At 39.2% G+C, this 15,169-nt stretch overlaps 1 protein-coding gene across 1 annotated transcript in view; it reads right to left on the bottom strand.

Moving 5' to 3' along the window:
• LOC149276757 (CDK-activating kinase assembly factor MAT1) overlaps positions 1 to 14,967 on the bottom strand; it is a 43,171-nt gene extending 28,204 nt beyond the window's left edge. Inside the window, exons 1-6 of the mRNA XM_089503346.1 lie at positions 14,879 to 14,967; positions 8,560 to 8,712; positions 8,056 to 8,129; positions 7,621 to 7,724; positions 6,122 to 6,262; positions 1,985 to 2,110 (exon numbers count right to left, since the gene is read on the bottom strand). Coding sequence (XP_089359472.1) covers positions 1,985 to 2,110; positions 6,122 to 6,262; positions 7,621 to 7,724; positions 8,056 to 8,129; positions 8,560 to 8,712; positions 14,879 to 14,967 — 687 coding nt within the window. The remainder of the gene's footprint in view (positions 1 to 1,984; positions 2,111 to 6,121; positions 6,263 to 7,620; positions 7,725 to 8,055; positions 8,130 to 8,559; positions 8,713 to 14,878) is intronic.
• Between the last annotated feature and the right edge of the window lie 202 nt (positions 14,968 to 15,169).

Genomic DNA, 15,169 nt, shown 5'->3' with positions numbered 1-15,169 from the left:
TAAAAAAGGAAAAAAACTAATTAAAAAAAAAAAAAGGAAAAAAAAAAAAGGAAAAAAAAAATAAATTCACATTACAGGAGTAGAAGAATCGGACCCGAAAAGGAACTCAGCCGCTTAACGATCAGTACATTATGCTAGCAGAATGGCCGCACACATCAGCGGAAAAACAGGTATATTGTATATTATATATGTTTGTTGGCACGCTGCGATGTTTAAACTATTTTCCTGTGAAAGTGGCAGGTTTTTATAGCGTCACCTAATCACAAGGCAAGAAGTTCAAAAGCCTTTAACTCCAGCGCCGTACATCTATTCGGATTCTGTTTGCGCAACGTACGGGTCATCTACATTCAAATGACGCACGAAGCTTCAAATGAAAGGGAAAGGTCGTAGTGTAAAGGTTTAAAATTCCAGAAAATTAAAATAATGACGGTTCCGACAATTACGGGGGGGGGGGGAATCTACAAAAAAAATATGTATTTCTCAACACATCAAAGGGCAGGAAATACATTTTCTGTCTCAATAACGAACATTATATGGAATTTTATTTTATTTATTTTATTGCATTTTGCCATCGTAGAGCTTCTGGTTAACGTCTAAAACCCGCTAAAGCTGGATGGAAATTATGCCGGTTGAACGTTGTGTTTTTATTTCTACCTGTTCTTCTATTTAAAGTAATTTAAGAAAATTGCGTCCGGCAGATGCCGAGGCTTCGAGGCGGCGAGAGAAATCTTTCAGGCGATCCGGGGGAAACCTCTGCTGTATCTGGAAACGCTTTACATCTGCAGCTATTAAACAGCGTGAAGAAAAAAAAAAACCACAAGGTTCTGCCGAGCTCGGCTGCCATGTTTATGTGAGCGTGCCATGACCGGGGTCTGGATTTCTATTCTGGGACGACGTTCCCCCCTCGTAATAACTTAAGTACATTCAGAACACCTTCTACGCGAGGAGGTCAGCTACAGACGCTAAATCATCATCACCTCGGTAGACAAAATAAGTTAAGTCTTTTAGGAAAAGAACATGCAAGATGCTTTTTTTTTTAAATATATATATATTATTTTTTTTTAAGTATCTTATTTGCTTGATTATAAGACTAGATATCCCCATTATAAAATGACCTTGTTTTATAAATCGATGTCGTCTTTTATTCAGATCCTCTCGTATAGCACTTCCACCGACCTACTATAGCCCCCGGGCACATCATATGTGCCGCTTACGTCCATTCAAAGGCTTGCGAGACTCTGAACTGCAAGCCAATATACTGAGGCGCGTAGGCGCGGGTCATGTGATTCACGCAGCGTCACGTGACCTCGCCGCTGAGGAGCGATCTTCGCAAAGAGTACGCTGCATAACGCAGCGCGATCCCCCGCTGTCCTGCCTATCAGTCTGCGCTCCTCTGTTCAAATAGGGGCAAATCTTTGTGGACTACAAACCCCATGACTCTCAGGCTGGCCGATCATCACGTGACATGTTTCTAAAGATGCACTCCTCATCTCTGAGCCGCTGACTGACAGGCAGGTGACAGGTATATAAGATTCTGTACAAATAAAATCTGGATTAAATGACCCCCCACACACACTACCCCCAGGCTTAATTTATACCTTGTAGATAATCATCAGTCATCAAACAGTGGTTCTGATCCCCCCCAATAGGGGGTTTGAGGGATCGTCTTATAATCACACAAACATGGTATGTTGTTGTTGCCTTTTTTCTTTGCTTTCCTTATTTTTAGGAAACAAAACGCATAAACCTCCAACTTTGATTTTTCAAGGGAAAAAAATAAAGTAATTTAAGGATAAACCTTCCGTTTGCGGATTTCGGTAGACGAGTGCATGACCGATATTCAGACCCACAACATCTGTGACGGCAGCTATGGACTCCATTTTTAAATGGACTTCAGACCATCCCTTTACGTCAACTAATGGGAATATTCTGTACGTTTTACACCATCCCGTAACCATACGCCGTACAGATACGTCAGACTCACCATTTTGATGCCGGTGGAGAATGTAACGGTCTTTAATGGCCTGGGTTTTTCCATATGAAGTTCTAGCTGGGCGGATTTGCCTTTGTGTTGAGCCAAGAGAATAGATGCTGGGAGGTGGGACGTCTCCTGAATGATTAAAGAGTTAAAAAAAAAACATAAGAGAAGGAAGATTGAAAATGATATTATAAATGCAGTAAATAGTAATAAAAGCTGGATAATGTAAAAAATTACATTTAGAACAAAATTAACAACTATTACATTTCACCCGCAGGCTTTTAGAAGCTCTGCCCCTTCTCTCTGTATAATGGATCTTTTGTTATCTGGGGGTATTGAGTTTTTTTCCCCATTCTTTTTAAATTTAAGATAAAAGAGAGAAAGCAGAAATGTTTAATAGCAATCAGAATTATTGATCTCTGAATTTCATTAAATAAAATTAACCCTGTCCGCTGAAACCATAATCAGTTCTTGGTCTTGTCACGCGCTGAGAGTGGTCATACATAGAACAGCCTCGCAGCAGAAGTGGTAGAGGGTAATACAGTGAGGGTATTAAATGCATGGGATGGCATACGGCTCCTGAATCTAAGACGAGACCCACGACTGATTAAGGTTTGAGTCTTTACAGCGGGAGAAACGGGCAGACTAGATAGATTCTATACTACGCAGAGCTCCACTACTTATGCTCTATTTTTGTTTCTTCTTCATGGAGCCTGTGCTGCCTCCCTTCCTACCGCGTTCCCATGTTTTATAAACCCGGCTACTAGAGGAGATTTTCAGTCCTCTTAAACAATAATTTCTTTTTTCGGGGGACAAATCACTTTTAGGAAGAAACTGGATAATCGGATGAAACCTTGGTGCTTCCAAACTCGACACAGATCAATAATTTTAATAAAGCGGGTGGTGTAAAGCGCCGCTGAGCCCTGCAAACCGAAGAGGGTATCGGTTACAGTTTATAAAAGGGATTCGGCCAAACGCAATTAAAAAGGGATTTTAACCATTCCGACAAAACTTAAACAATAATAAACTGTCGGCATCTCACAAAGAAGAGCTGTGTTTCCTAACCCCACTTCATTTAAGAAGGTGATGGCTGGGAGCTCTCAGGGTTTGGCCCCGAATCTCAAGGTGAAGGGGCAGATTCTAGGGGGTCACACAGTCTGACTCTTTCCTATTCTCCCCCTGCTGGGATCATATATAAGACCCCCAGTTGGTGCTTTTGCTCCCAGTATGTTATGATTGATATTCCTGCTTGAATGCAGGTGACTAAATCAAGACTATCTTTAAATAATGACAATATGACGACCGGTATTAGAGGCATTTGGGCAACGCATTTGGCGAGTCACTACAGAGAATCTTTACGATGGACTGTAAAATGGGTTCAATTATTGCCTGAGTTTTAAATTAAAATCTAGTAATGTAAGGAAACTTTATTAAGAGGGTGGTAGATAAGTGGCACAGCCTCCCAGCAGAAGTGGTAGTGGGTAACACAGTGAGGGGATTTAAACATGCCAACATGTCTTTACAGCAGGAGCAACGGGCAGACTAGACGGGGGCCGAATGGGACCGATCTGCCGGCAGGTTCTATGTTACCCATATTCCAAGAATATTTATTTCATGCCAAGGCCATAAACATTCCATTGGAAACTTCAAAGGTAAGGGCTGGAAATAAGTTTTATTGAACCTTTTTTTAATGGCTGGAGTATAAAAGCATCTTATTACCTACTTGATATAACCCCCTATAGTAAAACCACACATACCAAGTTGCTTTGAGGTTGAAAGCAGAAAAAAAGGGGATTTTCAACCTTAAAATTAAAAGATCAGGTAAATAAAACCCAACCTTGTTTACGTGGCGGCACTTTTATAAGGAACTAGTTTTATGTGTTTCGGGGCATTATTAACGAAAGCGTGCAGATTTAAGTTTTTTTTATTTATTGGCAGTGACCACCGGCAGAGGACGCAGGGATGGATCCGCTTTCACAAGAGCTTCATTCTCCTAACCCGGTAATGCGCAGAGGATATTTATACGGTACAGCGGAGCCCAGTGGAACGGGTAATTGGGAAATGGAGAGAACCGCAAACAGAAGAAATGGTCTGTGAACTATTTTTATTGTGTAAATAAATGATCTGCCTGCCCGGTAGCTAATGCACCTTAAATCAATTAAAACGCTAGAAAAATGCAATGGTCTAACGTAATAGCACCTTGTGAGCCGATTTTTCCCCCATTCAAATGATTTTCTAAATATACACCCGCTGAAAGATAATCATGAGCTTTAAACCAAACGAGCTTAGCTGACCATTCCTATTACATATATATATATATATATATATATATATATATATATATATATATATATATATATATATATATATATAGATCCATGTATAAAGTGGATATAGAGGCAAAGGTGATAATTGTTAACCTTATTTGCATGCGCCTACCCAGAATCCCTTGTGGTTGTGAAAGCACCATGAGATTTCTAAGGGGAAAAACAAGCCTTCCGGCTTGTCCGGTGTCTGTAGATGAGTGTTTAATAATACTTCTACTACCCCTTAAATTTAAGTGGAAGGGTTTCCATCACCTTTTACCCACCATAACTTATGTATTTCTTAGCTACCTCAAGCCTCAACTATTAAGCCAGTATCACAACCTCATGCTGACGAGTCCCATGAACGATGAAACAGTGGTGATCTGGCTATTGTACCTCTTCCCGAGTTTTGTCTAAAGGCTGTCTTGTACAGCGGGGCGATTGCTTTCAAGGGATCCATGTATAAAGTGGATATAGAGGCAAAGGTGATAATTGTTAACCTTATTTGCATGCGCCCTACCCAGAATCCCTTGTGATTGTGAAAGCACTCTGAGATTTCTGAAGGAAAAACAAGCCTTCCGGCTTATCTGGTGTCTGTAAATGAGTGTTTAATACTTCTACTACCCTATATATATTATAATATATATATATATATTATAATATATAATATATATATATATTATAATATATAATATATATATATATATATTATAATATATAATATATATATATATATATATTATAATATATAATATAATATATATATTATAATATATAATATAATATATATATTATAATATATAATATAATATATATATTATAATATATAATATAATATATAATATATATATACACATTATAATATAATATATATATATCATAATATATAATATATATATATCATAATATATAATATATATATATCATAATATATAATATATATATATCATAATATATAATATATATATATCATAATATATAATATATATATATATCATAATATATATATATTATAATATATAATATATATATATATATATTATAATATATAATATATTATAATATATAATATATTATAATATATAATATATAATATATATATATTATAATATATTATAATATATAATATATATATTATAATATATAATATATATCTATATATATAATATAGATATATATATTATAATATAATATATATATATATATATATTATAATATATATATTATATTATTATATTATAATATATATATTATATTATAATATATAAGTGGAATATATATAATATATATATATATATATATATATATATATATATATGATACAAGCTCCATGGCTCCAATAGTATTTATTGTTTTTTTTGTAGCGCCATCATATTCTGCAGCGCTGTTGTTGAAGGACTTAAATAGGATAGAGGAAGCTTACGAATGCTACACGGAATAGCATTAGGAGATTCCGACAGCCCTTTGCCTAGCTTATCTACCCCATTACTGGGGTATATGCAATGCCTGACCAATTCTGGGCTGAATATTCTTTGCCTGGGTACTGTATAGAATGAAAAAGGATAATATGTAAACCGAAGGGGAAAATACATCTATGGACAATAGAAGAGTGGGCATTATCAATAAATATAAAATGTGTTTAAGTTACCCCTTATTTATTCAGATTTGTAAGCTATTTAGTATTTATATACATTTTGACATAATATGAAAAAAACAAAATGCTAAAAATAAAAACCTGTGACTTTCAATGTCAGTCCTTTGTACAGCACTTCAGAATAGGTTGGCGCTATACGGATCAATTAACACTAAGGAACGGTCGTGTGGCCGGGTGACGTACCAGCTGATCCAGAAGCTCCTGCTTGTTCTTTCGCTTCAACATCTGCTGGAGCTGTTCTTCTTTCTGCAGATGGAGCCTCCTTTGTTCGTTCTCCTGCTTCTCGATTTCCAAAGCCTCCTCCAATTCCTCCTGTTCTCTGGTCTAGGAAAATCAAAAGTACAGGAACGTTCTACGGTCTGCTTGCACAGTAACAAAAAGTACGGCCGCAACGCTCATAGCACGCTGAAAAACACCCCGTACCTGCCGGAAGGACCTTGCCCACCCTGAAGGACCCAAGACACGTTTCAAGACTTCATGTATGACATACTCCCCCTCCTGTGCGGCAGATCGTGGGGCAACTTAAGGCCTAGGCTTGCTGATGTCCTGCCCTGGTTTTGACTACCATTTTTTTTAATGAAAAGTAGGAACAAAAATATAATTTAGTCTCCTCTGCACAAATAAGACCATCGCCACGCCTATTGATTGTGTGGTATAATGGAAACACCCTATCGATCGAGGTATTGATCAAGGTAGGAACATTCCGTCACGGATACGCAACTTCCGTCATCCCAGCTCTGGTGAACTACAGCGTACACAGACTGGATAAGCATGATGGGGGCCGAGGGCCAAAAAGCAGGGAATGTCAGAGGCATCCTGTTCTGTTGGAATAAATGAACCGCAAAGGAAGATTAGGTTTAACACCTACTCATAAAAGGGCTGATTGATACTGTAACACAGGGTACATTTTTCGGAGCCATTACTATCTGGCTCCTGGGATGTATCCAGCTATGCCGTGATAACATTATTAAATGAATAATTAAAAGGGACAATTTATTGTCCCTGACACCCGCTGTAAAGAAAAATGCATATTAAAGTACACTTTGAGAAGTTGCAGTCCTGCTGCTGCAGCTGCCCTTCCCCTCCATGGCCCGGTATTTCTTGCCACTGACTGGCGGCTCGAAGCAGCCAATCCATGGCAGGAAAGTGTTCCCATTGAAACCAACGGCAGCACTTTCTATACGGGCAATGTTCCCAAGCCAAGCCAGTGCTGGAGCTGACTGGACAAGAGCGTATCACGCACGGGGCATTAAGCTGGGGGTGGGCAAAGGAGCAAATGCATATCGGGGGATTCCATTGCAAAACTTTACAGGGACTATTCCGCTATGTGTTAAAACTGCACATGATGGCGTGAGTGTCCCTTTAACATACATGATCAAGAGCTGTGTTTCTGCGTTATGCTGCCTAGGCTTGATGCTGTGGATCGGTGACGGCCACTTCCCCGTCTGGCTTCGCACACAGTTTGTACACAAAATAAAGTATCTGGTTTCGCTAGATGAGGTCGCAACTTTTTACCGGTGCGGGTCAGTAACCGGAGAGCTTGTTTGTTCTTACAACACACCATGTCACACCCTGTGCAAGTTACTGGAACAATACGCACCTAACTCACAGCTTTACCCCGCAGACACAAACCCCTGGGGTCACCAGCCCCAAGCACTACTCACCAGCAGGGGCACACTCACCATTTTGATTTTGTTCCTTTGGATGGTATCTTTGTTCTCCTTTTGGTACGATTCTATTTTTCGTCGAGTGAACTCAAGATCCACATTATTGGTCAAGTTGTATACTGAAGAGAAGGGGTACAAATGGCAAGGATAAGACGATCAAAGAGTTAAAAGAATGCTATACGACTTTAATGACAGGGGAGAGATAACTTAACAGGCAAGAATAATCACGCAAGTTGTGATGTAAGGAAGTTGAGACGGCTGTTCCCATGGTATACATGGGGTTAGTTATCGTGCACAACGGAAAAAAGTAGGATTTGGGAAAAGCAACAAATCCTCTTTAAATGGCATCTGCTTTTCTCAAAAGAATAACACTTGGCGGATTACAAACTTTGCCCATCATTAAATAGTTTCACTACTAGCTGGGTATAGCGTGGGTTCTATCACACTCACCGATTTCTTCAATTTCTTCGAGGAAGTTATTGTAGTCTCTCAGCGACGGGAAGTCTTCCTCGCGTTTATTATAGCTACAGAATTGAAGGGTAAAAAAAATAAAATATTATAAACAATTCATTTTTAATTTGTGCAATATTACAACATGGATCAGACCACTGTGTCCGTGCGCAAATTTGACTATAATGCCCATTGTCACAAATGGGCCTTGTAGTCTAAGCACAGACCATGGAGATTAAATTCTCTAGCCTGTCCTCAGCACGAGACACAGATCTTCACGTTGACAGGCCCTGGTTGACTGTCGCAGGTTTCAGTGTAACGGTTCAAGCTGTATTTGTTAACTTATCCTTCTAAATGATACATTCGGCTGAACATGCTTTTGGGAAAAAACAATAATATTTGACCTACAATAAAATGTAGCATATTCTACCCTGTGTGTGATGAAGAACATTTCCCATATGCCATTGTAGTGTAAAAGAAAATAAAAAAAAGATAAAAACTCACATTTTTAGAATTTTCTTCCGAATCTCCACTTCTTTGTCGATGGTGGGGTCTTCAAAGAGTTGGACCTTAAAGTTGCTCTTTCTCAGAGGCGTATTGCACTCCTGACAGGTGCCGGACCCCCTCGCAAACAGGAGCTCCACGCAGCTTTCACATCTGCAAACCAAGAGACCTCTATCAGATGCCGTGAAACAGATAATCCCCTAATACCTGAGAGTGTGGGGATAAGCCATTACTATACACAATTTGGATCATACACACTACCGCTTGGGGTCACTTAGAAATGTTCTTGTTTTTGAAAGAAAAGCACATTGTGTCCATTAAAATAACATGAAATGAATGTGAAATCCAGCGCAGACGGGGTTAATTTTGTAAATGACTGCTGTAGCCAGAAACTGCTGATTTTTTATGGAATCTCTTCATAGGAATACAAAGGCGCTTTATCACTCCCATCACTCCTGTGTTCCAATGGCCCTTTATCACTCCCATCACTCCTATGTTCCAATGGCCCTTTATCACTCCCATCACTCCTGTGTTCCAACGGTCCTTTATCACTCCTGTGTCCCAACGGCCCTTTATCACTCCCATCACTCCTGTGTTCCAAAGGCCCTTTATCACTCCCATCACTCCTGTGTCCCAACGGCCCTTTATCACTCCCATCACTCCTGTGTCCCAACGGCCCTTTATCACTCCCATCACTCCTATGTTCCAATGGCCCTTTATCACTCCCATCACTCCTGTGTTCCAACGGTCCTTTATCACTCCTGTGTCCCAACGGCCCTTTATCACTCCCATCACTCCTGTGTTCCAAAGGCCCTTTATCACTCCCATCACTCCTGTGTCCCAACGGCCCTTTATCACTCCCATCACTCCTGTGTTCCAAAGGCCCTTTACAATTTTTTTATTTTTTTTTTATTTTTTTTAAGACCCATTAAAAGTAGAGAAAATTATTACATAATAGTTTATGCACTGGGGCAAAACCTGCATATTTCGTTAGATTAAATTATTACAATAATTACAATTCTTTTTTTTAAGCGTTTCCCCATGCGGAAAAAATGGGTATTTAAGGTATAGATTGTACATTTTTCTGTGAATACGGTTTTGTTTTATTCCTGGCAGAGCTATAAACATAAAGCTTGAGACCTATAAAAAGGAGAATATTAAAGAGTTAAAAATAGCTTCTGAAACAAAAAATCCCCTTTCAGATGAATATGGAAAATTTATGGATTTTCCTTTGATCCACCAAACACTTTTTCACCGGTTCATACGGAAATAATCTGGATTTGTCAATTAAATTCTTTTGTTTTCTTTTTTATTTCATAAAAGGCTATTTTGGGGATTATTCAGGAATATAAACCAGAGAAAGTCAAGAAAGAGCAAAGATCGGCGTAAAATGAGAACAATAAGGAAAACGAAGGCAAGAAGTTTCCATATAAGCATCGAAGTGATGTTTTTCGGGGGGGGGGGGCTTCAGGTAGACCCCCCCCAAACTTATTATTTGGGACTCACAGACCCGGCCGCGCTAAGCGTAGCCGCTGACGATAGGAAGAATCGGCTCTCGATTGTTTTTCGCGGGAGCTTAAAGATGACTCACGTTCTTTTTCAAAGGTTGTATATGGAAAAAAAAAAGTAAATAATATGCGAGTGCGGCATGCGCGGCCAGACCGGTCTCGGCTCGTCTAATAGCCTCGGAAGAAGCCTCAACGATATTTCTACAACGGAACTAATGGAAGCGGCTAAAAAAAAATAAAAAAATAAAAGCCTCCAAGCACCACATGATAAGGATTTTATGCTCCAGTCTCCAGTAGAGACGTCGGCAGATAAATTCTCTTTTAAAACTAAAAATGCTTCAATTTGATGCAGTGCCGTCGACAAATCGGCATCCGGGTGCAGAAATAAAGCCAATGGGCTTTTGGAGCTTTAAAACTAGAGGTGGTAGAGGGTAATACAGTGAGGGGATTAAACATGCATGGGATAGACATACGGCTCCTGAATCTAAGACGAGACCAACGACTGATTAAGGTTTGAGTCTTTACAGCAGGAGAAACGGGCGACTAGACGGGGGCCGAATGGGGCCGATCTGTGGGTCTATATAAGTGTAAGGACTGCATAGGACAGCTGTCCACGCACTAATTCTCTGTAAATTCATATTACTCAATTCAATTGTGTGCATTTTGGGGGGGGGTTATTATATTTAGTAACAGGATGAGTAATTTTTTCACAGGGGCGAGTCCGATTCCATATATTAAATTAAGCCGATAAACCTTAAAATCCTAGCTCCGACGAGGCATCATCTGTTTGCATCAGGAGAGCGAAGGTATTAGGAGACTAATCACAAGCAATTGTCTCGAAATAAAGCAACTAAAGCCCAGTATTTATTAAGCCAAACGGTTTCACTTTAAGACAGAACTAAAGGAGCGAGAGAGGGGGGAAAAAAGCGAGTCAAACAGGAAGGAGCGGGACGGGTTATGGATTAGTAAAGCAAACTTTATCAACAGCCATTAAAGGATTTACATGGATCTCTTACATAATAACTTAACAAATACCATCCCTGCCCTAGAAAGGGAATGCGTTTTTTTCTCATATAGTTAAGGAAAACAGACAAACGCCATAGCTTCTGGACAAAGAAAAAATATTTACACTGTATCAGGGATGCAGTCTTTTTTTCCGCTGTCTTTATAGTTGTTCTTTTTTACCTCTGGATGTCTTGGCAGACATCGCTATCCCTTCTTTGTTTCCACATTAGATGGGAGATCTGCAGAATCAATAATACCGTGCGAGACGTGGGCCTTGCAGAGAGGGCTGGATTTAAAAGGACATAAACCCCCTACGCAGGGTATCTTGGGACATTCATCCCTAAACACTTAATAATTTGCTTTCAAAGTAAAAAAGAAGGATGATCTTTTTTAACTTTATAAAGTGAACCTTGTGACCAGCCCTGGTGATGACTGTTTCTTGATATGCATGGGGTCTGTTTTGGTGCCCAGGTAATATCTCCATGATACCCACCTACCCTGGTTCCATTATTTACCTCACCAGGGAAAATGTCTGCGGGTAACCATGGTCTAAACTCATAAATAATCCAGTTGCGGGTCCAAATCCTTTGCCAACAGACAAGGATCATACATCCTCACTGGCGTCTACGGACAATAACCAAAACAGCCTAAAAAGTTGGGGGGAAAAATGTAAAAGCGGTAACCGAAGGTCCACATTAGCAGATCTTCTAAAACACTTCCGTAAATGTGTTATTTCCGTAAATTATAACATAAGATTTCTCGCGCGTTTTCTACACCCCGGGAATGGGATCTGAAACATCACTGGACACATGAGGAGGTGTCAACACGTCAAGACAGCTGGCTGGTACCCAAAAAAGGGGTGAAATCACAAACAAGGGCACGAGAAGAAGGTACACGCCAGGTTCTGCCCTCTGTTGGACACAAAAATTCTGCTATCCTCCCGTTTGGTTCATACTTGTGTTGTACAAGCGCTTTTAGGGGGAAAAACGACAATTTCAGAAAACGCGTCGGTCTTCTGAGGGTGACAAGCTATCTGATAGCGGCAACTTTTAAGATAGAAAAAAGAGGTAATGCTGCCCAATAGGACGCTATTTATAAGACTGCCACATGTGTCATCATCGTGCGGCCGGAGTATTTAAACTGGCCCTATAACAGCCGATCCAAAGGCTATCCGGCTATCAGCTATTCAGGTGCCAGAAGATCTTGGACATTAAAACCCAACTGACCCCTTCCGTAGTTTAATACGTCGCCATTTCTGTCTATTGTCCAGATAATCATGTTTCCGCCTAATCCCCACGTGTTTAAAGCTTTCAAGATTCCTACAAGGAAGCTGCATTTAATATGACTTTACTTTTACTAAAAAAAAAAAACTATGAAAACTGCAGGTTTGGGAAAAAACATAATTTAAATTCATAAATATTTTAGGAGTGCTAAAAACAGCTAGCTGTAGATCAAAAAAATATATTATTAAAAGTAATTTAAACATTTTGATTGCAGGCTTAGAAGTCAGACAAATCAAGTAACTGTGTTTTTTAATATACAATTTTAGAAACGATATAAAATGTTATAAGTGATAAGGCATAATTGTCCATATTTCTTATGTAAGTCTCATGTAACTTTCATTCTTTATCTATAGAAAACTCCTGCTTTATAGAATTTGGTGTTTCTCTCATGATTTTGGTACAGTTTATAGAGCTAACTGCCTAACCGCATCCCGAAAAAAAGAGGGCTTCAGGTAGCCGGATGTTCCCAGGTATGATTATGACGAATATAGTTGGGGCAAAGCCGAGGCTACCGTCTACTAAGGTATACTTATGTTCAACGATCAGCGACAATGACTATTTCCTTATAGAAACCTAGATAAGAACCATTCGGCCCCTCTGGTCTACCGGTTTCTCCTTGCAAGATCTTCATCTACATTCGTAGCCAATGACCTCGAGCCACAGACCAGCCCTGGCATCTTTCATCGGCTCAACATCTCTTTATAAGTTTATTTTCTGCTTCTCTGAAGAGGCTGCCGGTTCAGCTGCTCGACTCTGTCCGCGGACTCAAGAGGAACAGCTGCTTTAAATGATGAAGAGGAATAACCTTGTTGGCTGTATTTGGGAGTCCTCTTACTCAGGGTTACACTGATTTTGTCCAAATCCAGACCATACATTTCACACAAAAAAAAAAAACATAAAAATGGGTACCACCTGGGACCCAAGTTATAAAACTAGTTAGAAAAAAAAAACATAATATGCATAACAAGCAGCCAACCAGGAAGAAGATGTGAAAAGCAAGTAATGTTTACATTTTTTTTTCCTGATCACCTTATAAAATTCATATTTACACACAAAAACGAGGCGTTCTACACCCAGCTATAGTATTTAAAATGAATCACGATATTTGCATTATACTTTTTTTCTGCTTTAAAATGACTCAGTTTTAGCAAACAGTTAAAAAAAAAAATAATCCACAAGTCTTTAACCAATACAGGGGTTTGATCTATTAATCGGGTAAAAGAACCAAGTCAGGTGACCTTACCTGTGTCCCGTATCGGGGGGGGGGGGGGTTATTCTCCTGTGGAATTTCATGTCTAATGTTTAATTAGTTCAAGACATCGTAGAAATGCTTTAATCACTGCAGCGCGGCATCAGGTCATCTTTAAGTATTTATTATATGTAAATAGGGGACGGTGTAATCACGAAGCAGCAATTACAGGGTCACCAGAGGCACATATGGAAATAGAGAGGAAAGTGTGCCGGCAGCCCTTATATTACGGCCCCTTAAAATCTTCAGTGACTCGTATGGGTATCACAATCATGGGTTAAACTTTACATTTACAGCGTAACCTGTTGGTGCTATATGAAACGTTAGGGACTTTTTTTTTTCCTTCTGTGTCAAGTTTTGTCAAAAGCTCCCTTAACTGTAAAAAAAAACTGATTATTTTTATGTAGCCAGATCAGGCTCAAAGGCATATAAATACATTGAACAAAGTTTTTTTTTCTTTATTTTTCCAGCGCCAGTTCATCTCATATCACTGATTTCTACGTCCATCCCTCCCAAAGCGCCCAAAGCAGCACGGATATCACTTCAAACGAAAAAAAGAATATGCTGATATCTATAACCACTGCTTGAAAAAAAGCACTTTGGTTTAACTATAAAGTAGTGTGGGGGGGGTGCTGTCTCTGAAAAGTGTTCTTATCACTATAGCAACCAGCAAACTGGTCCATATCGCCATAGCAATCAATGGTAAAAACCCAATCAGCAGGGTCCTTCCCTTGGTTGCTATAGAAATAGGACAACATTTCAAACTGCACCGCAATCACTTTTTACACATAAACCCAACAGTTGGCATTTCTATATAAACACCTCTCAGATATTAAATTTATATATTATATAAATACACAGCATTTTACATATCCTGGCCTATATATGCATCCATATTTTCTTTCTATAGAAGCTCTGTATGTGTGATATATATATATACACATATATATATATATATATATATATAGATATATATATATATATATACATACACACACACACACACACACACATATATATATATATATATATATATATATATATATATATATATATACACAAACACACAAGCAGCATTTCTGTTATTTGTACATTTAGATAGACTCCATTCCTGCGGCATTATTTACACAAGTGTGTGTGTGTGTGTGTGTTATATATATATATATATTCTACACACACACACACTCTTTGTATAGTTGTATGCACATTCCTTTTGCTTCCCCCATGGTGCTGCTGTGCGGGTGTCTATCTGCCCCATGGCCCCTGACACTTACAGCGTGTGGCCGCACACATTGACCATCAGCTTGAGGGACGGGTTGCGGTATTTCGTGGTCTTACATCTCGGGCAGCCCAGGTCATCCATCCTCCCGGAATCCAACACAATCGTCGCCTGAGCGTCGCAGTCAACAGGGGTCCCTCTCCCAACTGTCCCCGACAGGAACCGCACGCCCTGCACATTGGTTCCGCTTATCAGGGCTGAGATGCAGGACTGGGTGCAGAGAATACTATGCACCAGAATAAACAGCAGACTGGGCAGAAAAATCCAGCCTTATTGCAATAAGAAA

Source organism: Sceloporus occidentalis, unplaced genomic scaffold (assembly GCF_023333645.1).
Source record: "Sceloporus occidentalis isolate IW3139 unplaced genomic scaffold, rSceOcc1.0.p SCAF_226, whole genome shotgun sequence".
NCBI classification, from domain to species: domain Eukaryota; kingdom Metazoa; phylum Chordata; class Lepidosauria; order Squamata; family Phrynosomatidae; genus Sceloporus; species Sceloporus occidentalis.
This window is presented reverse-complemented; position numbering and strand designations above follow the sequence as displayed.